Raw genomic sequence first — 22400 nt, forward strand, 5'->3', positions numbered from 1 at the left:
ATTGCTTACATCCCTTGATGGTGACTTTCCAGTATCAGAGAGATCTTAGGGATGGTCTGTTTTTTTAAATGAGTTTAATGGCTCACTGAGATCAGAGTCTAACTGCTAAAACACCCAAACTGTCATGTTGATACGTGTAAGAGCTGCTTTAATACTGTTATGTGCTTTGACAACAGAAAATGTGCCTTATCAATTCTACAGTACCTCACAATAAATATTATTAATAATGATAATAATGCATGATTTATCATTGTCGTGAAGGATATAAAACAACACTTTGCTTTATTCTGCGTAGTAGTAGGTGATTAATTTTCAAAGATGGGCCATTTTCCTTATTTTATGCATTTAAAGATCAGTGCAAATCTTTATTTTCTATAAATAATTTAATAAATACTTTTGTTATACAATGATACATTTAAGTCACAGGGGCATTTTTTTTTTTTGCCAGAAACAAGAGTCACAAGACAATTAAAGATCAGTATATTTTAATAAGGGATCAGTGTCAAAATACATTTCCTTATCAAGTTTAAAGTTCCCATACAGTTATAAGATTATCAGTAAGAAATTCAACAGTACAGAAAACATGAAATAATTATAATAGTTATGGTTAATTGTTTAAGAAATTGTCTTTTACCCCCACCTCCCTCCCCAGTGTGTTTTAGTAAATGGTTAGGGTACAACATATTAACATTGAAACTACAAATAGAGAATACAAATAAAATAGCAATATTTAAATGTCATTAAGCCTTCAAGCACACAAATCATGACCACAATGAGATCTGTTTTGCTGCACCCACAGAGTTCATACTACTTATTCTAGGTTTGCAACTTAGTCAGTTTCAATTTGCTGACTTTGTAAGGTTGGCAAGCTAAAGCGAAAACACTTAATTTATGGTTCTTTGTGACACTTAGCTATACGTACATGCACTGATTTAGCTCAAAGCATGACTCAGCCAAAATTTAAAACCTGGTAGCAAATTTGGACATGGCTCCCAACTGGAGACTTGAGAGGACAGTGATAGCTACTAGTGGCTTTTCTGATTACTTTTACTTTATGGATACACTTTTGCAAATATGTTTATGTTCACACATGCTCAGCATTGATAGAAAATGTTCGTTTGTGAGGGCTTGCCCTCTGTGCCAGTGAAGCTCATCCTCCTGATGCTGACCAAGTGGTGTACCAGAACACAGGGAAGAAACCAAGGACAGCCTGCAAGGAGGAAGCCATGTATCAGACTCCTCCTTTGAGGAGAGCTATTCAATTGATCAAATTTATGTCTAGAAATGATCTTATGTAGAAACCTGGGACATCTGAATGCAGAGGTTTTGATCTTAAGAGGAACTTTTACATGTGAACAGAGAGGGCTGGGATGAAATAGATTTTAGAATCCTGCCATCCCATTGTTTCCTCCCACCTCAACTCACAAAAAATGTGACATCACAAATCTTAACAAACAAAACACAACAAAACAAAAATGTAGATTTCACAGGACACTTCTGCTGGAGGAAGAGCCCTCCTCCCTTTCATATATAGCTGACAGAATTAATACGTGTGAAGTATTTCAATTCCTGCTTTTTGAAATGGGAAGCGTTCAAGCACCAACTTAACGTTTTCTCGCTGCAATTAGTCTGAATTTTTCACATGCTTACTTTTGGCTGGATCAGGAGCACTACAAATTTGCCCTAGGATGTTAGAAGTCAGAAATATTGGGATTAGATTCATTAACTTGGTGCCATAAGTAGGCAGTTCCTTGTGGGTACTGGAGAGCAAATACATGTCTGAAGCTTGGAATGGCCTTGTTTGCAACAAATCACCAGAGCTAGGAAAAGTTAGTTTTCTGGAGGTGACCACACTAGCTAGGAGATTGTAGGAGCTGTACTAAGAAAGAAAGAAAGAAAGAAAGAAAGAAAGAAAGAAAGAAAGAAAGAAAGAAAGAAAGAAAGAAAGAAAGAAAGAAAGAAAGAAAGAACTTTCCCGAGCTACAGAAACCAGACCCCATGTTTGTAAGGGATTAGGCACACACACGTGTGTCTTCCAATGATGCAGGCAGGAGTTTCAGAAACTCTGTACATACCTTGTGGCAGCTTTCTAGAAGTCAAGCTTCCCAATCCCAGATCATTTTAGAGTGGAAGTTCTGTTTGTTCCTTTTGCCCTAATGTTCTAAACATTGTGCAGCACCTTTAAAGACCAACACATGGCTTGTGCCATGAACTTTTATAGGCTGAGGCCATAGCAAGGAAGTTAATTCTGCTCAAGTTCCATAGAAATCAACAGGGTCTGTGGGTTAGTTTTGCGGCTTTCCTTAACCTGGTGTCTTCCTGATGTGGGATACATTTGGTATCGTTTTCAGCTAGTATCCCAAATCCAATTTATTAAGAGTTGTTGGGCAAGGAGGGTTGTTTAATCCTGTTGATATCAACTGGGCTTAAATTCCAACAACTTCTCTGAATTAGGACTATGCACATGGAAAAGTATAAAAAGAGAAATGGCTTTAATTTCTAGGAGAGTCTACTGGCTTTTATAATCCTATGCTGATTTACACCAAAGAATGATCTAAAATAATCTCAAAGCTCAGACATAATTTGTTAGTTATAATTTCACAAAAAAATAAGGTATAACTGTATCACATTACAGCTGTAATTTAACATAGGATATAACTCCTTTTATGGTATAATTTGAATTACTTTTATAGTTACGGGGTAAGGAATAACTAAACAATGTAATGAGAATAGCAAATGGCTTTACTTATAGTTTGATGCCTTAGGCCGCTGAATAAAAAACACTGTAAGAAAGCAATCAAAGAGGAATTGTTCTAAGCAGTTTTTTTTTTAATTGAGAAGTATGATGCTACTTTGAATGTAACTAACACAGTAACTGAATGATTTTTCAGCATCCTGGCAGTACAATAACTGTAATCAAATAGTTTTGGGATGTCTTTGAACTAGTATAATACTTCTGGAAATTATTTTTTTAAAATAATTTGCCACCTGCTGACAATTTTGGTCTAAACTCTGACATCAGCATATTCCCCCTTGCCTAGAAGCTGCCCTTTGGCTCTTTCAACCCTGCCCTTCCCACCAAAACACTAGACTTTAATAAATATTTTAAAATCTCCACCCTGTAGTTTCTTGAGCTTCTATTATTGCTAAACTGAATAGACAAGCATACCTGTTTGCTCAGCATTGACAAGCAGGAATTACACGGAATGAAAGGAATGCCTTCTATAGAACTAAAATTCCTAAGCACCAACGTTGCTGTTGTTGTTATTTTCATCGTTACAAAAAGTTGATTTTTGAGAATTCAGATTGCCCTTTTGATGATGGTTTTAAATATGATTTGCACTTGAAAGGCTATCAAGAATTAAAAAGTTAAACAGAAAAAACACCCTCCCATTCAGCTGCTCTATATCTTATACAGTATTTAATTTTCCCCAGTGTAATACGAAGGAAAGCAAATGTTTAAATATATTTCTCAGCAGAACCCAGCAGTGCTGGGCTTGTGGCTAACTCCCTGAAAATTAAAATCTAAATAGGCACTTAATTAGCAGTTTTAATAATAGCCTCTGGACAAATCCTGAAACATTGGAATTAGAATAACAGAACTACCAGTTCTGAAGAAAACAGTTCCTAAGAGGGCTTCATGGTGGTAACTCTAAGCCTTCATAGGTAAAACTGATAAGTACCAAGATATGATAAATACTTAACCAAAAGAAACACATCAAACAATCAGTTATGCTTTGCATAAAACAAAAAGAAGAATTAAAACACTAAGAAGAGAGGAATTCCTTCTCCTTCATTGTTCAGTAATTCTTTCTGCTTTCCCCAGGTCTGATTCACTGTCAATTCTTGACTTACCCAGAGTACATCTGAGGAGGGTGACACTGGCATAAATGTCATATTGAATGTGGGAATTCCACCATTTTGGGTTCTTTTGCAGTGCCATACTTTTAAATCTAAAATAGCAGCAACCATCTCACCTGCTTTAGTCAAAGGAACCCTGAAATACTGAGAATTAGATACAGTCAAGGAAAGCTCCTTGTCATTGCTTGAAAACCGAATGGCATCATCTACTGTGTTGGATATCTTTGGCTCTGCCGCATACCAGAGGCCACCAGTTCTTAAATTCAGGCCAGTATTAAATCGAGCATCTATGCTGCATGACTTCTAAGATGCACCTTAAAACCTCTTGAAATGTTACAAAGCACAATGCTCAGAACTCAGGCATGCTACTATTTCATTTGTATGAAAAATATTGCTGTCTTGAACTATTGCTTGTATCACTTGTGCAGTCAGGCCGGTCCTGTCTCAGACAACAACAGAGTCAAGCGTCAGTACTCGTATTAGGCCGACACCGAACTCTTAGAATGTTGCATTGTGTGTCTGTTTGTGTGTGAGAGTTCACAACACTCTATCACTTTTAAAATTGTTGAGAAATTTAAACCTGCCTTTTTTTTTCATGCTGAAAAATTCATAGAAAAGGTTAGGGTCATACAATGAGTATACATATTTTATCTGAAACTGGCAGTCCTGACAGTAGTTATGGAAAATAATCATTTAGCTCATTTATCTTTGGCAGAAAGTAACATCTTTGCAAGAAATGGAGCCAAAGTATTACATAAAGGCATTAGAACATCATAGCTTTTGTTTTATTAGCATGAATACTGAGGACGTTTCATATAAATTACACACAGTGAAGGGGAATCATATAATATAAATTTTCTACAGAACGCTTTATCGAAATAGGAGGAGAAAAATACAGTAAATGCGTATCTTTTAAACACAAGTAAGAAAGTGAGTAACTTCACAGAAAGGCCACTATATGGTAATGTGGACAAGTTCAATAGGTAAGTAAAATCTTGTAAAAGTGTAATCAGTATTAGAAATTGTCTACTTGCAAAAATAGATTTTAAAACTGCAGCTGCTTTAACAGTAGAGGCCAAGGAAAGCTGCAGGCTTGGTTCAAGTTGCTTGGTCGAGAGCTTGAAGCAAATCACGTCCTTGCAGAAGCGTCGAACTGCCCAGCACTGGAACGTTAACTTCACAGTCATATCGGGTCAATTCTGGCAACAAATAAGGTTCAAATGATGAGCCAAGCAAACGACTTGTCATTCCTGAAATAAGAAGATTCAGAAGGTGACCAAACAACAGAATCATGTGTCATCTTAAAGGCCAGCAAGCTGGATTTGACTAAGCATTCATGGACTGCATTCGATACAAGATGACTGACTTCTTTAGTCTGCTGCAGCAAAAATAATCAAGAGTCTTCTGACAGCCTAAAAACTAACATGAATGATTTGGTCTTTCTTAAATTTTCATGGACTGTATGCATCTGTAGACTGGAGTCCATGCAGGCCAACGCCAAATAAAATTTGTTAAGTCTTTAAGGGAACAGAAGTCAAAATGACAGACCAGTTTTCAGGATGCAGAATGATGTAAATAGTCTTTATTCTGATTTTAAAAGGTTCAATGCATTTTGGCTCACAGCCTTCTTCAGGAGCTATATATAAAAGTAAAAATAAATTAGTCTGTATACAACAAACTGAGGACAAGGGTCACTGTACCAGTTCCTTTAGTTTCTGTTTTAGTTTTTAAAGGTGCCAAACGACTTCGCTGATTTTGCTGCAATGATTGTTATTTATTTATATTAAAATGCAAACATCTGCCCCGCCCCACCCCAAAGGCCCTAAATGTAGTGTAAAACAACAAAATACATACTGAATGCTCCACATCAACATGGCCAGGAGCAGGCAAAGGGGAACTGCAAAAAACATGCTCTCTAGCACTGAGTGAGGAATGGAAAGCCCATCAGGCCCAGGAGTGAGGGATGTTGGGAGCTGCAGTCCAACAACATCTGGAGAGTCACACAATGCCCATTTTTGGTTCAGAACAATATTTGCAACATGAAAGATGGTCTAAACGAATACAGCTACTGACTAGATGTTGAGGGCAGATATGCTCTCACGAGGGCAACCAGTCTCCCTCAATCTGATGTATTCCAGATGTTTTTGACAAAAGCTTCCAACATGTCTAAACATTAACCATGCTGGCTGGGGTTGACGGAAACTACAGTGCAAACTTTACACATGTTGTTTTCTAAGGAGCCTCTTCCCATAGCCACCAAGAGGAACTTTTGAGAACAGCTTTCTCTCCAACTCTATTAGAAAGCAAGCCGTCCATATAAATTTTTTATAGTCTGTGCTGACACTTACCTGACATCCTGTGAGCTTGTGGCACACCAAAGTCCTGATACGGGGGATTGTAAAAGTGGGGGGAGAACATAGCTTTGGGATTGTTGGCAGAATTCCCAGAGGAGGGTGAAGGGTGCTGTGTCTGCGGCTCCTGCACCGGATTCATTGGTTGCCCTGAACCTCTTTGCGGGTTACAAAGAAAGGCATCTACAAAGATAAACAGCAATAGCAAACTTTATAACTGGACGCCTAGCTGTTCACCATCAGAAGCAGAATGCTAAGCTAGATGAGCATTGGCCAGATCCAGGACAGCTTTTCTTACATTTTCATGATCATGACATACATTTTGTCGAGAAATTTTTGGGCACCGGGGTTGGGCTCTTCTGTCACAATTCCCTAAAACCATGACCTTAATGACAATGGCATGCTCTTAACAAGTACTTCCTCACAGAGGTGCAGCCTCAGTTTGAACCCATGTACAGCAGCCACTAGGCCAAGTAGTGGGGAAAATGTGGCCCTCCAGATGCTGTGCGGCAAGGACTACTTGATGTGTATGATGGTGGAACTGGGGCTTCTTGTTCCTGACAACCGACAGAGGTACACCGGTTCTAGTACTGGTGGCAACACAGAACCATCATGAATAGCGGTCGTGGGCAGTCTTATCTTCTACAAGTGTGTGGAGGATAAGAATTCCACAGTTCTGCAGTGAATTCCACAATTCAACTAGGTGATGTGTTAAAAAATTCTTTTTGTCTGCCCAGAATTTTCAAATCATTTTGTATCTCGGTGTGTCTTTCAGACTCACTCCATGATGGAATCTTCTGGGGGAAAACACCGGGGTAGAGCTATTGTTGCTCTTATTTATGGGAAATAAGATGCCATGTAAGATGGGCCATGGGTGTCGCATAGCAGGGTATTTCTTAAATACTTAAGAGGCTCACAGATGATGGGAAGCGTGGATAATAAGCTTGAGATGTGGTAAAAATGAAAGAAAATAGCCGTATATATGAATCTTTTGTACATTTTCTGCATGCCTTTTAGCAGCCATCCTATAGTGCGACACCAAACCATGCGTCTTCCCATTTGGCGAAATTTAAATAATATAGTTTTTAGAAATGCTTTACCATTAAGGACACTTGTGCTGAGTGACTTCTTCTCTGCGAGCAAAGCACAATTTTCACCTCTGAGGATTTTCATCCTTTTCCACATTAAGTGTGCTGGATTAATGCCAGATGTGTCCTCTTGTGTCTAGAAGAAAGAGGAGGAAAAAGGGCAACGCATGAGCATTATAAGAAATGGACACCCTTTTGATTTGTTTTTGTTTTAAAATCACATAAAGCCAAAGAGAGTCATTGGAAAAGGAAAGATTACCCCGTTCAAATGCTGAAACGCTTGCTCTTCGTAGTCCAGCTGCCGCTTCAGCTTCAAACTGTTGGCCAGAGCAATCCGTGCAGGGTTTATATCTATGCCCCGCTGTCCAAAGCTTTCCAGTGACCTGTCAAAACAAAACCATTCTTTTTGATTTAAGTAGTTTTAAAAAAATTAATCTTGTTGAGAGAATTAGAGATGCTCCATGTGGAGAAAAGGAAGTGATAGCTGAGAGATGATGGGATGGCTACCTTCAAATACTGTATTTAAAGGGAGTATGGAATAGGGAACAAAGTTGTTCTGCTATTGTATGGGAAGAACCCAAATAATGAATTTGAATTACAAGAGAGTTCAACTATAGGAAGAATGTCCTGATGGTAGGAGCTCTTTGACAATGGAATACAGTACTTTAGAGGGTGGTGGGTGCCCATACATTAGAGGTTTTTAAGCAGAGGTTGGTTATCTGTCAGGGATTTACAGAGGGTGGATTTTCTGTACTGGATTTGTACAAAGTGTTTTTTCTACACTAGACATTGAGTCAACTCATTTGACTCAATGACCCTTGGGTTCACTTCCAATTCTATTATTCTCATGTTATACCAGTGCAATACGACATGCTGACTCTACCATCTTTCCCAAAGTTACACTGTTCTGTATCCCTGGCAACCCCCTGCCCTGGAATGTCCTACTTGGAACACAGTTAAACAGCAGAACACAATTCTAAGACACAGAACTCATGAGATATGAAGTCTTTATTAATTTCTTGAACTGTTCGGGAGTGCTGAGATTTCTGCTGATTTCTACTTCTATAAAATCAGCTAGCAGAAAGCAGATGTGGAAGGAATAATTTAGGTTCATAAGCAAAGCACTTACAATGATAAACACAGATTTATTTTATTGTTTTTGACTTCTACAGCTGTTTTCAGCAGATAGTGTCTATTGCCACGGCACTGTTGACCCTTTGTCTTGTAGACAATTCATTGGCCTACCACACTGGCACTGACCATTGATATCAGAACAGAAACAACAGATGACAACAAAAGCAATCTGTTTTAACTTCTGGCTAATTTGTCACCTAAGACTAAGTGGCAGTGTGGGAGCTGTTTTTTCAACAGCCCGGTCTCATCCTACTGTGACAACATTTTAAAACTCTCGAACTTTGGGGATGGTGCTAGTCATGTGGCTCCCTTTCCATATTACTGCTACCCTTCCTTTAAGGACTGGAAAGCAAATGGCTGGAAAGGATCCTTCTTACTAGCCCCACCCATATGGGTTTGCCTTATCAAACATTACAGGTTGAAATCATAGAGAAGCAGATCCTGAATTACTCCACTATTTGATTACAGTTCTTGGTTGATCTGTTCTGAATGCTTGCTTTTAATTTTAGAGGACCTCTCTCTGTGTGTGCACACTCACATGCATGTGTACACGCACACATGAGAAAACCCTCTCAGAATACTCAGGGATGTTTGGATGGGATAGATGTTCAGGGTGGAAACACTTAACAAAACACCAATAATAGGTGTTTCAGGGGCATTTGATTCACTTTCTAGCTCTGCCCCATAGAGGCAGCGGTCTTGTTTTTCTATGCAAAGTTGGAAGCAACAGTATGTCATATATCTTGGTGGATATTCTGTCAGTCTTATGGCAGATTTAAGACAAACCTCTTTTACTTGACAGAAGCTGCTGTAGATTGCAGCCTAGTTAGATCCTTCTGATGAAGTAGGCTGTAATTCATGTATGGGAAAACCAAACATGTTAGTTTTTAAGGTGCCACAAGATTCTTTCCTGTCTTTGTAATTATGGAGCATCATTGCACAGGATAAGTTGTTAGAGTGTAGAATTGGGATTTGGGAGGTTGAGGTTCAACTCCCCATTGAGTCCTAAAATTCATTGGACAACTTTGGGTCCATCACCTCCTCCTTCAATCTTCCAGCCTGTTCTACTTCACAGAGTTGCTGTGAGCACAGTGGGCTGAAGAAGAGCCAGATGTATCTCTTTAAGCTCACTGGAGGAGAGGCAGGCTATAAATGTAACTACAAAGCAATTTTTCTAGGGACATTCCAGTTCCCAAAGTACAGTATTCTGCAGCCTAGAACCATCCTGGTTCCTTGAAGAGGATCTTTCCTGTAAGTATCCATAAAAATAAAAGGAGAAAATGGATAACAAACAGAAACACACTGCATTATACTTAGGATTACTAATACCCACTTCTGCTCAATCACTTGCCTCCCCTCCTTGCATTTCTTCCTATCGCATTTTCTTGGACTGAAAGAACTGAAGGGTTATGTGTGTGTGAGTTTCATCCAGTCCTATTTACTTAAAAGTGCACAGTGTCAACAAGTAGATGGATATATTCCTAGGCAAAGCTCGAAAATTTTAAATTTTTTGACAATCACTCTTAGGATCTCCTAACCATGCTGGCTAGAAGACTGGAGTATCTATAGCACCCAAAAGTAAATGTTCTAGGCTCTGCTGACTTGTTGCAAAGAGGGAGATTCCTAGAGGCAGACATTCCTACCGTTAAAAACAGTCCAGAGACCTATTATAATCTCATGTTCTTTTAATTATGGAAACCTCTCTATGAAGGAAGCAAACACAAAGCTGACACCTTCTGACATTTTAGCAGTTCAGTTGGCAACATTCCACTTCTATGGAACAATAACTACTTCCTTCTGAGGTTTCTACTTCTGCTGCCTTAAAATATGTTGTGGTTATTCTTCTTCCTTTGTTGATTCGACCGCTTGCTTCCAGGGTAAGAGTGAAAAGTGAAGCCATCACCTTTCCTTATTATCTGAACATTTACATTTACTGAAATACATTACGAACTGACTTGTGCTCTTTTTAAGCAGATCAGTTTTGCATACATCTTCAAAAAAAACCTGCTGAAATGAGAATCAAGGGAATGTTAGGCTTAAAGCAGGCATGACAAGAAGTCCGTCATTAGAAGCAGAACTCCCTTAAATTTGCTTGTTGATCTTAATAGGGTTTCCCAGCCTGCAAGCTGCAAATTAGTTTGGTTCTGTTTACTGACGGGTCATCTGGAGACTTCATTTGCAAGTTTGTTTTTGGTGATTGCTCTCAAAAAAGAAACTAAAAAGTTGTCCATGCAGCTCTGGCCCCTTCTCAGTTAAGTAGGAAAATATAGATTACAGTGGCGCCTCGCTAGACAGTTACCCCACATGACAGTTTTTTCGCTAGACATTGACTTTTTGCGATTGCTATAGCGATTCGTAAAACAGTGATTCCTATGGGGGAATTTCTCTGGACAATGTTTGGTCCCTGCTTCGCAAACCGATTTTCGCTAGACGATGATTTTGACAGCTCCCTCCGCGCTCACAAACAGGTGTTTTTGCTACCTAAGCTTCGCAAGACAGCAATTTAAACAGCTGTTTGGCGGTTTGCAAAGCGGCTTTCCTATGGCCGATCTTCGCTAGACAACGACAATTCTTCCCCATTGGAACGCATTAAACAGGTTTCAATGCATTGCAATGGGGAAATGCTTTTCGCTAGACAATGATTTTGATAAACAGTGATTTCAGTGGAACGGATTATCATTGTCTAATGAGGCACCACTGTATTCAAGGACTGTGAGTAGAAATGTTGAGATCTGGAGACAATTCACCTATTTATTATCTTTTCTTGCCACTTGTTGTATTTATCCAGTAAAGACTAGGAAAGACTTAAACCCCTCAACAATTCTTACACCTAAACCGTTCTCTTTTGCCTTAAAAATAAAACACCAAATTCTACTGGTTCAAAAGCAGATGAGTTTTTGAAGTTTAAGCCTATTGTACTTCTACGTAGCAGTGTTACTCCAGTTTTACCCCCCAACTCAGAGTAAAAAAATGTAACCAACTTTGCCATATGTTTAATGCAGCACACGGTTCAATCCTAAAACACACAACCAAGCTCAAAAATCATAACAGTCTGGCCTCCAAGGTGTATTTTGTAGTTCTGAACTACTGCTCCCATCATGACTTATCACTGGGTATGCTGATTAGCTTTGATGGGCGTTGTATTCCAACAGCAGCTAGAATATTACATACTCCTGATTTAGGAACGTCAGGAATCCTGGGATTTGCTACATCTGAAACTTGTCAGTCCCAGGTGCACAAATTGTCTTGCTGGCATGCGTAGGGGGCTCCTATAAATGAAAAACAGTGCTCCCACTATTCTTTCCCAATTACACTTAAAGAGGTCTAGTACAGCTAAAAGGATGCCCACAGTGGCTTACCTTTTTTTATACAAGTTCACATCTGGCAAATGCAGTGGCGGGCCCGATGGAGAGCTAGCGAACAATCCAGAACACTTGTTGCCCACAACTCTCCATTTGTGAGGAACGTATTGTAATGGAGGGTCAGGTGGCCACTGTGTGTTTGGTCTTCCCCCCATCGAAGACAGAGGGGTGCTAGCCTGCGCATAGTAGGGCAGCAAGGATGACAACTGGTTGCTGTTGTTGTAGAAGGCCAGCGGCAGAGTCCCCTGGCCAGTGTTCATGTTTTTGTCGGACCCTGGAGGACAATATTTCTCTGTGAGGAACTGGTTCTGGGAGGGAGGAGCGAGAGGCTGGAAGAGGCTGCTCATGTTGCTTAAGCTCTGCTGGGTGAGTTGAGCACTCTCGGAGAGAGGGCGCTCCTCCTGGCAGATCGGACTGAGCTGGAAATCTTCCCCGTCCATGGGGATATAAGGAGCAAGGGTTTCAAGGTCCAGTTCATTGAAGTCGGTCTGCCAAAAGACAAGTTTGGGGTGTGGGGAGAGGGAGACACACTTTCAGTTACAAAAAACACGATGGATAAATTATGCTAAAACAAGAGCTCTTTCCATAGTTTGGAAAAATTCTTCCAGTTGGTTGATTTGGAGAGGTGTAGACTGTAGCTCTGTTCTCTTCTTTTATCTCTGACAGTGCAATTATATAGATGTATGTCTACTCAGGGATAGGTCCTATTGAACTGAACAGAACTTTCTCTTATGTAAATCTCTCATATATTTAGACTAACCTCCATATGTGAATTGGTAAAGGTAGAGGTTCCCCTTGACATTTAGTCCAGTTGTGTCCGACTCTAGGGGGTGGTGCTCATCCCTGTTTCCAAGCTGTAGAGCCAGCGTTTATCCCTAGACAGTTTCCGTGATCACGTGGACAGCGCGACTAGACACGGAATACCGTTTCCTTCCCACCGTGATGGTACTTATTTATCTACTTGCATTTGCATGCTTTCGAACTGCTAGGTTGGCAGGAGGTGGGACAAGCGACAGGAGCTCACTCTGTCGCGTGGATTCAATCTTACAACTGCTGGTTTTCTGACCTTGCAGCACAGAGGCTTCTGCGGTTTAACTTGCAGCACCACCACAAAGGGTGCAGGAAAGGGCCCAAGGCAAACAGGCATCTCTGTCCCAACATTTTAATTTCCCTCTTCACAATGCAGCCCTTGTCATCGAAGTCCTCCATTGAAATGTAAGTGGAGGGGGCAGCCCTGCATTCCCCTATGTTGGCTATCAACATATGGGGATGCTTAGGCTCTGTGACTGCTAGCAAGAAGTTATGCAAGTTATTGTGCAACACATGTGGTGGTGTGCATCAAGTCGCAGGAGGTTTCTTTGGAATAGGGTGGGCACCCTGGGCAGATCTGAGGCCCATTAAAATTCTGTTTTGGGGTTGGCTTTTTTAAAAAACAAGTATTAAACAATATGGGGGAGGCATACTTCAAATGTGGTTTGGGGTACTGTTCAAAAAGAACCTATTTATTTATTTAAAATATTGTTACCCTGCCTTTCTCTGTGAAAAGGACCCAAGGCTGCTTACAAAATTGAAAGACAATACTTAAAGTTGAAAACAATGAGTATACAATGGCAGTTAACATCATTAAAAGGCAACATTTTAAACTATGAACAATGAATGATATTAAGGGAAAGATCAATAAGTATACAAATATTTAAAAAAAACAAAAAATGCCACTCTGAGAAATGGAAAATAGAGAAATAGAAAACACAAGTAGTACTAAACATCCAATCAAAGCAGTAATGTATAGCAATCTATCTAAAACTTACACACGGGTAACTAGCTAGTTACTGAGGGAAGGCTTGCCTGAGGAGAAAGGTCTTTGTCTGCTTGTGGAGGAAGGATAGCAAAGATGGGGCCAGTCTGGCCTCCTGTGGGAGGGAGTTCCAAAGTCTGGGTGCAGCAACAGAGAAGATTCTCTCCTGTGTCCCCATCAGACGAACTGCCATTCCTGGCACCTCCCAGGAATTTCAATTTAGCTTTTCTTGTCAGAAAAGAAAGTGGGGTCAAGAGACAATTAAGGCGATAAAAGCAGGCAGGGGGCATGTTTTTTTATTTTTATAAAATAAATATATTTTATAAAAATACAAAGAATATATCTATAAATATATATATTCTTTGCCTTGTCTGAAAGGCCAGTTGAGAAACTGCCTGCAGTTGAATCTGCCCCGTTGACTTTTAATGGTGGGGCAGCAGTGGGGTGGGAGACTGCTGCTTATTGGGTAGTCTAGGACAGTGGTTCTTAACCTTTGTTACTCAGATGTTTTTGAACTGCAACTCCCAGAAACCTCAGCCAGCAGAGCTGATGGTGAAGGCTTCTGGGAGTTGCAGTCCAAAAACATCTGAGTAACAAAGGTTAAGAACCAGTGGTCTAGGAGTATGTTAAATTGTCCCTGGCCTACCACAATTGCCCATTTCAGGGCTAGATAAACAGATGGTTTGACCTGTTTTTAAGGAACAGAACTGAAAAACAGTAAAATTAAGAATATAGCATAATTTATCTTGCTCAGTCACAACGTCTTCTGCATTATTTACCATTATGTCTGTTCGTTACAGGGGCCTAACTCCTGTCTTGGAAGTCCCTGCTACTATGGGCTCTAAACAGGGATGTGGAGATGGGAAAAGAGTATTTTGGGGGATCTGACCCATAGTTTCTCTCACCTCTGAGCTGCACTGATTCTTGGCATCTGTGTCCATGGCGAAAAGCTTCTCAATCATTTCAATCTTCAGATCTTCATCTAAGGAAGTGTAATAATCTCCTGGGCTACTTGGCTGAAGAATGAAAGGACAGAACAATCCCTCAAAACCTTGCAAATAAGCCACTCGTCCTGTCCCCAGGATGAGTAAGAGTTTCATTTAGATAACTAAATAAAAAGCCATCACCAGAAAATGGATGCTTTGTTTTCATTTTGATCAGAAACAGTCCAATGCAGGAGTGGTAAAATCTGTTCCAGCCCCCCATGCTCTGGAAGATTCCTGCCACCGCTATTGTTTGGCAAGTCCTGAACAAGCCAAGAAGCCCCATAAACCTGTGTCCAAGACATTTTTATTAATAGCCAAGAACTGTTGGTATGGTGCCTTGAAAGGCAATTTCATCCATGATGACTTGTCTGAGAAAGGACTCCTCAGAGCCTAATGTCTGTGCTTGATCCGTTTGGTGGGGGGCAGCACTGACTACTTTCTGCAGCTGGTGATGGTCTCCACAGAACCTGCCTATATTCAGTATTATTCCAAGAGCAGATTTGGGGAGGGGGGGTTGTGTAGCAATTTGAGGGAGGGCAGTGAGGAGGACAGTGGTAAGTACAGCAATTATGCTCCTATTCCTGCCTCAAGGTGGTGGGATTGCTTGGACGTCAGCTGCATATATGATACTGAACATGGGCAGCCCATTGGCAACCCATGGGGTTTATCCAAACCCCTCTCCCCTTGAGCTTGACACTTGACACACTCTCTCATAGTAGACTTGGTGTGAGAAGAGGAGTGCCATGTTTTGCCCTCAAGTCATCTGGAGAAGTGCTGTATCTGGGACAGGAGCTGAAAAAAATATATATATATAGTGTGCCACTTCTTAAGTATGCACCTTCTTCAACTCTGTGTGGTGTCAAACGCAGCATGTGAGAGAGTCGGGTCCTGCTTTTCATCTGTCAGGCGCCATTTCTTTGGGACTTTAAAGATGGGGCAATCAAGTGGGGGATGAGGGATGGACTTTTGGCAGTCCAGAAAATTGGAACTTTGACTCTCAAGAGACCTATTAAGTGCTTATGGGAGCTCCAGTGCAAAACATCTGGAGAAGGTTGCCACCACTGCTCTTGAGAGTGCTGAGTCATTGCACAAGCTGCTGAGTTTCTCAACAGGAAAAGTAGTTGCTAAATTAAATTCAGTGGAACTCTCCCCTGGCCATGCTTCTCAGTTGTGCTTCCATAGGAGATTGAGTCATAGGTGTAGGAGCTCTTTCCTACAATGTTCCCGGGGAAAGGGGCTGATATCATGGTTTCAGCTCCATCTTCTAACAGCCAGGCCAAGGAAACTCTAGGAGAGATGACAAGACTAGCACAGCAATAAAGCTAATGCTTTGCATTCAGAAGATCATAGGTTCAATCCCCAGTGCTCTCAGGTAGGGTTAGGTAAGTCTCCTCAAGAGCAGATGCCTTTCAGAGTGGACAGTATTGGGTTAGACTGACCACTGATCTGACTCAGTATATGGCATCTTTGTACGTTCTTTGTACGTTTCTAGCCCAGTGTACTCCCTGCCCACTTTGTGTACTGAATGAAATAGGATCTTGCCAAGCAAATCCCAATTGTAATTGGTATTTGTTTTTTTGTTGTTGTTGTTGCCACAGATTTAACATGGTTACTCTTCTGGAATTAATCTCTCTTTATAAATAATAGCTTTGGAGGGTACTCATGAAAAAAATTACACATGCTCCAATGCACAGAATGTGTTTTCACTGCAGATCAGTGTATAAGAACAACAGGGTCAATTTTCAATGCAAAGACTTTTCTTACTGTGGAACAGCTGCTGTTGCTGCTTGCACTGGGAGTGCTGCTGCCTGGAGCAACCTGGGGCAATGTAAATGATGGCACATTCAACTTTTCAGGCTGAGCGGGCTGGTTCTTCACTTCTGGAGGCCAAGGCTTGTTTGGGGTCATCACAGGTTTCTTGTAGGTAGAGATTTCCTCAAACTTTTGTGTCCCTGAAATTGAGGTAAGCAAGGTCAATATGGCTTTGGAACCTGCAACCCCAAGATATATAATTGGGGAGGGGGGGAATTGGGCATATTTTTAGTATATGTGTGTTGATATCCTTAAGCAACAGGAGTGAGATCAAATGCAAGGAGCCTTTCCACATTCAAGGTTATTCTATAATAGCTTTTGGGTCATCCATCCATTTACTGGCACCCAGCAAGTCAGCTACAATGCAAGCACAAAAATCTCCCATATCCCAAAGGACTACTAACCAAAATCAAGAGATATAATAGCATCGCCTGGCGTCGGTGCCAACTGGGCAAGTTCTTCTGGTTCTTCTTTCAGCTTGGTGAATAAGAAATCGCTCTTATCTGCCACAGAGACTCCGTTATCAAACACTGAATTCATTGCCATCAAGCGAGGCTTGAACAGCGATTCTGTCTGATCCATGGAGAACACGATGTCATTGTTCTCAATTTCACTAACAAAATAAATTAAATAGTTTATATTTTGTACAATGAAGAATAATGTGTGTGTGTGTGTGTGTGTGTGTGTGTAGACAGACAGACAGATATGTGTTTTATATATAATTATAGAATATATAAATGTCATATATGTATGTATTATGTTACATATCCATATAACCTTGTAACCTTAAAAGTCAAGGGAGAAATGTAGTTTTACCAAATTGGCCTCTGAAAGTCTAACTATACATTATAATTAACATGACATTAGAAGAGGGAGCTGCTTAAGTGCCGAAGGAGATCCAATTCACATAGCACCAGCTTTTCTCACCCTATTTTCTTATTTTTGTGATTAATCATCCAAGGCTAATCAAAGAAGTATGACTGCTCAGATACAAAGGCCTGCTAGAATCATGTCTCTGGAATACTCATGGATCTGAGCTGTTAATGGTGTCTGATCTGTAATACATATTTGATTCTTGGTTTGGGATTATTAAATTGTAGCAATATGAACATCACAACTTTCTTTGAAACGGGTGACTGCACTTTATCTAATTCTGTCCCAGTTCTGTATCTAACTCTTATTTAACGAAGCATGGCATTTCTGATGAAGGTACAGTATATGCCATGGCTCCGAGTAGAAACTGCACAACTCCCAAATGCTAGACTGCTGGATTGTATCTCTGGGGTGGCAATCCTTATTCAGCAAGCATTCTTTAGGATTTCTGTAGGACTTACCTCAGAACATAGTTGACACAGATGATGCACTGAGGCTGCAGGTTGCGTGTATTGTAGATGACCGTTCCTTGAGTTTCCAACCATACATACCCACCATGCTTGGCAAGCATGCGGTACTGTCCTGTGACGACTTGACCTTTTGTGCACACTGGAAGTAGGAGAAACATAAGGAGGGGCAATACTGAGTCAAATGGAACATTAAACATGGTTGATGGAAATAGTATTCTTCAGGGGCCAAAGGTTTGCCATTTCACTAAAAACAGCAGAAGCTTATGTTTCAGTAAAATGTTTAAAGTATAATGTTGTTTTTGGTGGGGACATGGGTCAGGGTGTTCTTTGTCACTGGTCCTAGACTCTGAAACTCCCTCCCATGGAAGGCCAGGTTAGCCCGTTTTTGCTGTCCTTCTGTAAGCAAAGACCTTTATCTTCAAGTGGGCCTTCCTTTAAATTACTGGCTGACTAGGGATTAAAAGGGATCATTTTATTTTGTGTTTTACTTGGGTTTTTAATCTTTCTCTTATGGTGAGTTGTAATATATTTGTTTAATGCTGCTCTAATAATGCAATATTTTATTATTTGGTTTTTGACTTTATTTCTTTTAATATTGTAAGCTGCCTTGGATCCTCTAGGACAGGGATTTTAAACTCAATTTACCTGGGGCCCGCTAGAGGCAGAGTCTGGGTGAGCCTGGGCCGCATCAGATTTTCCGCCAAGCAGAGCAAGAGCCCGAGGAAGCTGTCCAGGAGTTTCCTTAGCCGACAGACATGTGGGCTGGCTGGCAGGCTAAAGTTTTGGATGGAGGGTGCAAGAGGTGCTGTCTTGGGAGAGAGCCGGCGAGCGAGGCAAGGTTTTTTTTAAACTCTTGACAGCAGAGGATGTGTGGGCGCTTTGGGGGGGCAGGCAAGGCGCGGGCCACAAACTATAATCTCGGGGGCCGCAAATGGCCCCCGGGCCGCATGTTTGAGACCCCTGCTCTAGGAGAAAGGTGGCATATAAGTATTTTATATAAAATAAAGTACCATTATGTTATGTTTTGCTGTGAAAAACGACATAGTCAGTCCTCTAGCATTCTTCCCCTTGCCAAAAACAACTATCTCTACGAGGATATAAAATAAATGTATACTGTTTGTAAAAAAAACCAATTCATGAGAAGCTCTTCTAGTACTTGTGGATAAACCTGTGGGTGTACTGAATGCTCAGAAGTCACAAAAAGGCTGTTTTTAGTGGCTAGGGTTGGAGTTTCAGTGGTTTACATTGCTCCTTGCTGCTTCCCATGATTAGAAAAAGCAGAAGGTGCAAAAGGTAGAACACGTGATGCAAGATGAGAGAAAATATGCATGACTTTAAGTTACAGATATTCTCTTTTCCTCAATCCAGGAAGTGGGTTGCCTGGGTGTGGCAATTTAGGCTGCTTTTGTTGTTTGTTTGTTTGTCTTGTTTTTAAAACACAAGACAACATACAGACCCAAAATTATATCCACTGAAAGGACTGTCAAGCAGATAAGACATAAAGGGTTGAAACAGCAATAGGATTGACTACTTCTTCCCTCAACCCTCTGCAAATTCCATGCTAACTTTTTCTCTTCTGTATTATATCCCAATACCACCTGTCTGTCACATTCCAACATGTGTGGGGGAAAAGTGCAGGGACATCATTGGGATTGGAAGGTGGAGTCCAGGGACATCTGAAAGGCCACGGTCACCCACTAACCATTAGACAGAGGGGGAATGATGAAGAATTGTCCTTGGGACCCCCAGCTGATTTTTGAGGCGTTACGTTATTATTGTAATTGCAGAGCATTTTAATTTGTGTTCATTGTTAACAACTTGGGAGTTGTTGTAACTGGAAGCTGACTAGGAAAAAATTGTACTAGTGAATCCTCTGGATGTTCTGGAGGAGAAAAAAAAGTTTTATGCTGTGTGCGTTATGAAAACAGCCCCATTTTCAAACCTGTCACCCTACTACTGTATATGAATTGCTCAACATGAAACCTAGACTTCAAACACCATTGGAAGCATTTATGTCCAGTTACCGTTTTGGTTTGCTTTACACAAATTCCAAAATCTGGCACAGGCTGCGAATATAGAAACAGTGAGTTCAGCTCACAGGCTTTTTAGGATATAGAAATGAGTGTACTAAATCCTTGGTTTTCACATAATGTACGGAGTACTTTATTTTATAAAGAAGTGTTGCATCTGTCTTATATCGTATCTCCCTCCACCCATCAATGAAATTTCCCATTAATAATAACCGTGCTCTAATTTATTTTGGAAGATTATCTTTTGATTACCAGATTACTTGTGAACTGGAGGCAGGTGGGAGTTTGTAAAAATCAAAAGGTTTGTCAGAAGATCAATTTAGTAAATGGCTTCTGCAGTGTCTGTACGCTATTATTGCACTGGCTTCCTAACAACCAACTTGTCAATAAAACATTATAATGGGAGTTGTCTGTTACAATTACCAAAATGCTTTTTACTGCTTTCATCTTAAAAAAGAAAAACAGCAACAAATCTCATCATGTTCTGTTAAAACAAAGAGTGTCTGTATTTGGGTAGGATGGGTACTCTTGATGGGGAGACCCATGTCTCCAAATTTGCAGGGTGGCCAACCCCTTATGTATGGTCAAAAAGAGTATTCCCAAGAAAAGAACAAAACAGGACACCAATCTGCTGAACCTTTGAATGTGATACACATTTGGAAGCAATGTCCAGAATCCAAAGATGAATTTCTGTTGAACCTCAATGTTTCTGGCAGAGTCAGGAATCCTCTTTTCCTCTTGTAGCCTTCATCCCCTACATCCTAAAATCCTGCACCAGATGACTCTGGGGACCTTTGGAGCAGGGTGTTTTTTTTTAGCACCACAGAAGACTATGGCACAAGAAAGAAGGGAGTGAAGTCCCAATTCCAGTAGCATTCAGAACCAAGGTCCATTGTTGGATCTTGGCCATTAATTAGAATTTTAATGAAAATACTATGGTTGCAATCCTCTTGCTTAGCTAGGCTTGCAGAAGACCAACAGCATAACGTGCACTGGCTTCCTGCTGCTAATTAGTCCCTGCTTGGATTTTTGAGAGTGTACCAGTTTGGTGGGTTGATGTGCACCTGAAAATCCAAGTGGAAACTCATTAATTATCACCAAGATACAACTGTGACTTCTGTCACTTACCTTCCACAGGTGTAACAACACAATAGAACTTTGGCCTATATGTGCCACTGCTCTGAGAAAGACAGTTGTTTACCATCTGTCTATAGGTATTAACTGTTGCGGGACTACTTCAATGCTCCTGCTGCTCTTCTTTCTACATGATTTGTCCTTTCTTTCTCAATAGATTCCACCAACCCTTCAAAAATGTGTATTTTAGTGGATAAAAACTATAATGGAAAACACCACTTAAAAGTTAGCTAAATACTTTCTATTAATAATAAATAGATATATGTCTTTTGCCTTATGAGTCATCCTGTAACAAATTTTTTAAAAAGGTTAGACTATAAACCTCTGTTCTTCAACTGATTTATTGCATAGAAATAGTTTGCTGAGACAAATTCTTGCAGAAAAATGGATTCCAAGGTATGAAAATGTGGGGTTCCTAGTGTGAGACTATTCTGCAGAGTGAAAGACATAGCCATAAAGACACTGCCATTTATTTTTAGTTAATACGTAACATGTTACAGTGACAAACAATAGTAAAGGAACTAGAGGGCAGGTAGACGGGAAGGAACAGGAATAAAAATAGACCAGTGCCTGTTTTGAAATTATTTCATATTTCTTTGAATGAACCAGTGAGATTCCTGACAGAACCATCTTGTCTTATCTCTCTCTCTCTCTGTTTCTCTCTGCCTGGATTTAATTTAAAACCACACATTGAATTTGTTGTTTAATATTAGCTACACTTACATTCTGCTTTTCTTTGGAAGAAAGTACCGTATTTTTCGCTCCATAAGACACACTTTCCCCCTCCAAATAGTGGGGAAGAAAATATGTGTGTCTTATGGAGCGAATACAGTAAAAAAGGGTTCAACCACCACCACCCAGAAGCCTCCCACTGCCATGCTGGGAGGCCTCTGAACTGGCACCAGAGACTGTTTGCTGTTTGGACCTCACCATTCTGCACTGCTGGCTTTCCAGGATCTGCTTCTTGGAGCCCACCTGGAAAACCAGCAAGGCCAACAGGCCTATGGCAGCAGGCAGTGAAAACAACCAAGGACCAAAGGGGAAAGGGTGATTCTAGAAAGACCAGGGGAAACCACAAACACAGTCCTCCATTTAGGCAGTTCATTTCCCTACATTTAGGGAAATCACAGGGGTCAGCACATCCATAGTACAATAGATGAGCCTCACCCTGAGAAACCACTTTGATGATCATGGTATCTCCCCTGCCAAGTATGAGTTGGAATGGCCCCTGAACCTCCTGTCCCTTTCTGTGCCTTGTCCCCCAAAGGCATGGTGACCCCCTGGCTGCACCTCCTGATCAGAACAGGGCTGCACAGCCATGGTCCCAAAAGAGGCCAAGAGAGCTACTCAGTGTTTTGGGGTGCCCCACAGGAACCCCTTCAGGGGCTGGATGTTCCTCCCACAATCCTCAAGTGCACAGATATTAGCATATCTAATATGTAGGGAAAGGCAGGGAAAGCGGGGAAATTCAAACTTTCAGTTAGTGAAGAGGCTGCTTGTCTGC

General features: G+C 40.7%; 1 protein-coding gene and 1 pseudogene across 4 annotated transcripts in view; both read right to left on the bottom strand.

The window, feature by feature from the left end:
• Positions 1–468: 468 nt before the first annotated feature.
• The window catches only part of EPAS1 (endothelial PAS domain protein 1), a 121346-nt gene continuing 99414 nt past the window's right edge, over positions 469–22400 (bottom strand). For 2 of the 4 annotated variants that reach the window (XM_078382905.1, XM_072989330.2), the window contains exons 8-16: positions 17724–17871; positions 16794–17002; positions 16342–16529; positions 14497–14607; positions 11794–12284; positions 7560–7683; positions 7313–7436; positions 6210–6395; positions 469–5060 (exon numbers count right to left, since the gene is read on the bottom strand). In XM_078382905.1, the coding sequence (XP_078239031.1) occupies positions 4960–5060; positions 6210–6395; positions 7313–7436; positions 7560–7683; positions 11794–12284; positions 14497–14607; positions 16342–16529; positions 16794–17002; positions 17724–17871 (1682 nt within the window). In that variant the 3' untranslated portion in view covers positions 469–4959. Of the gene's footprint in view, positions 5112–6209; positions 6396–7312; positions 7437–7559; positions 7684–11793; positions 12285–14496; positions 14608–16341; positions 16530–16793; positions 17003–17723; positions 17872–22400 lie in introns of all 4 variants that reach the window. The other 2 variants (XM_020796898.3, XM_072989323.2) reach the window with 1 other exon arrangement.
• On the bottom strand, positions 21960–22113 carry LOC144586196 (U1 spliceosomal RNA; annotated as a pseudogene).

This window comes from Pogona vitticeps, chromosome 1 (assembly GCF_051106095.1).
Source record: "Pogona vitticeps strain Pit_001003342236 chromosome 1, PviZW2.1, whole genome shotgun sequence".
NCBI lineage: Eukaryota > Metazoa > Chordata > Lepidosauria > Squamata > Agamidae > Pogona > Pogona vitticeps.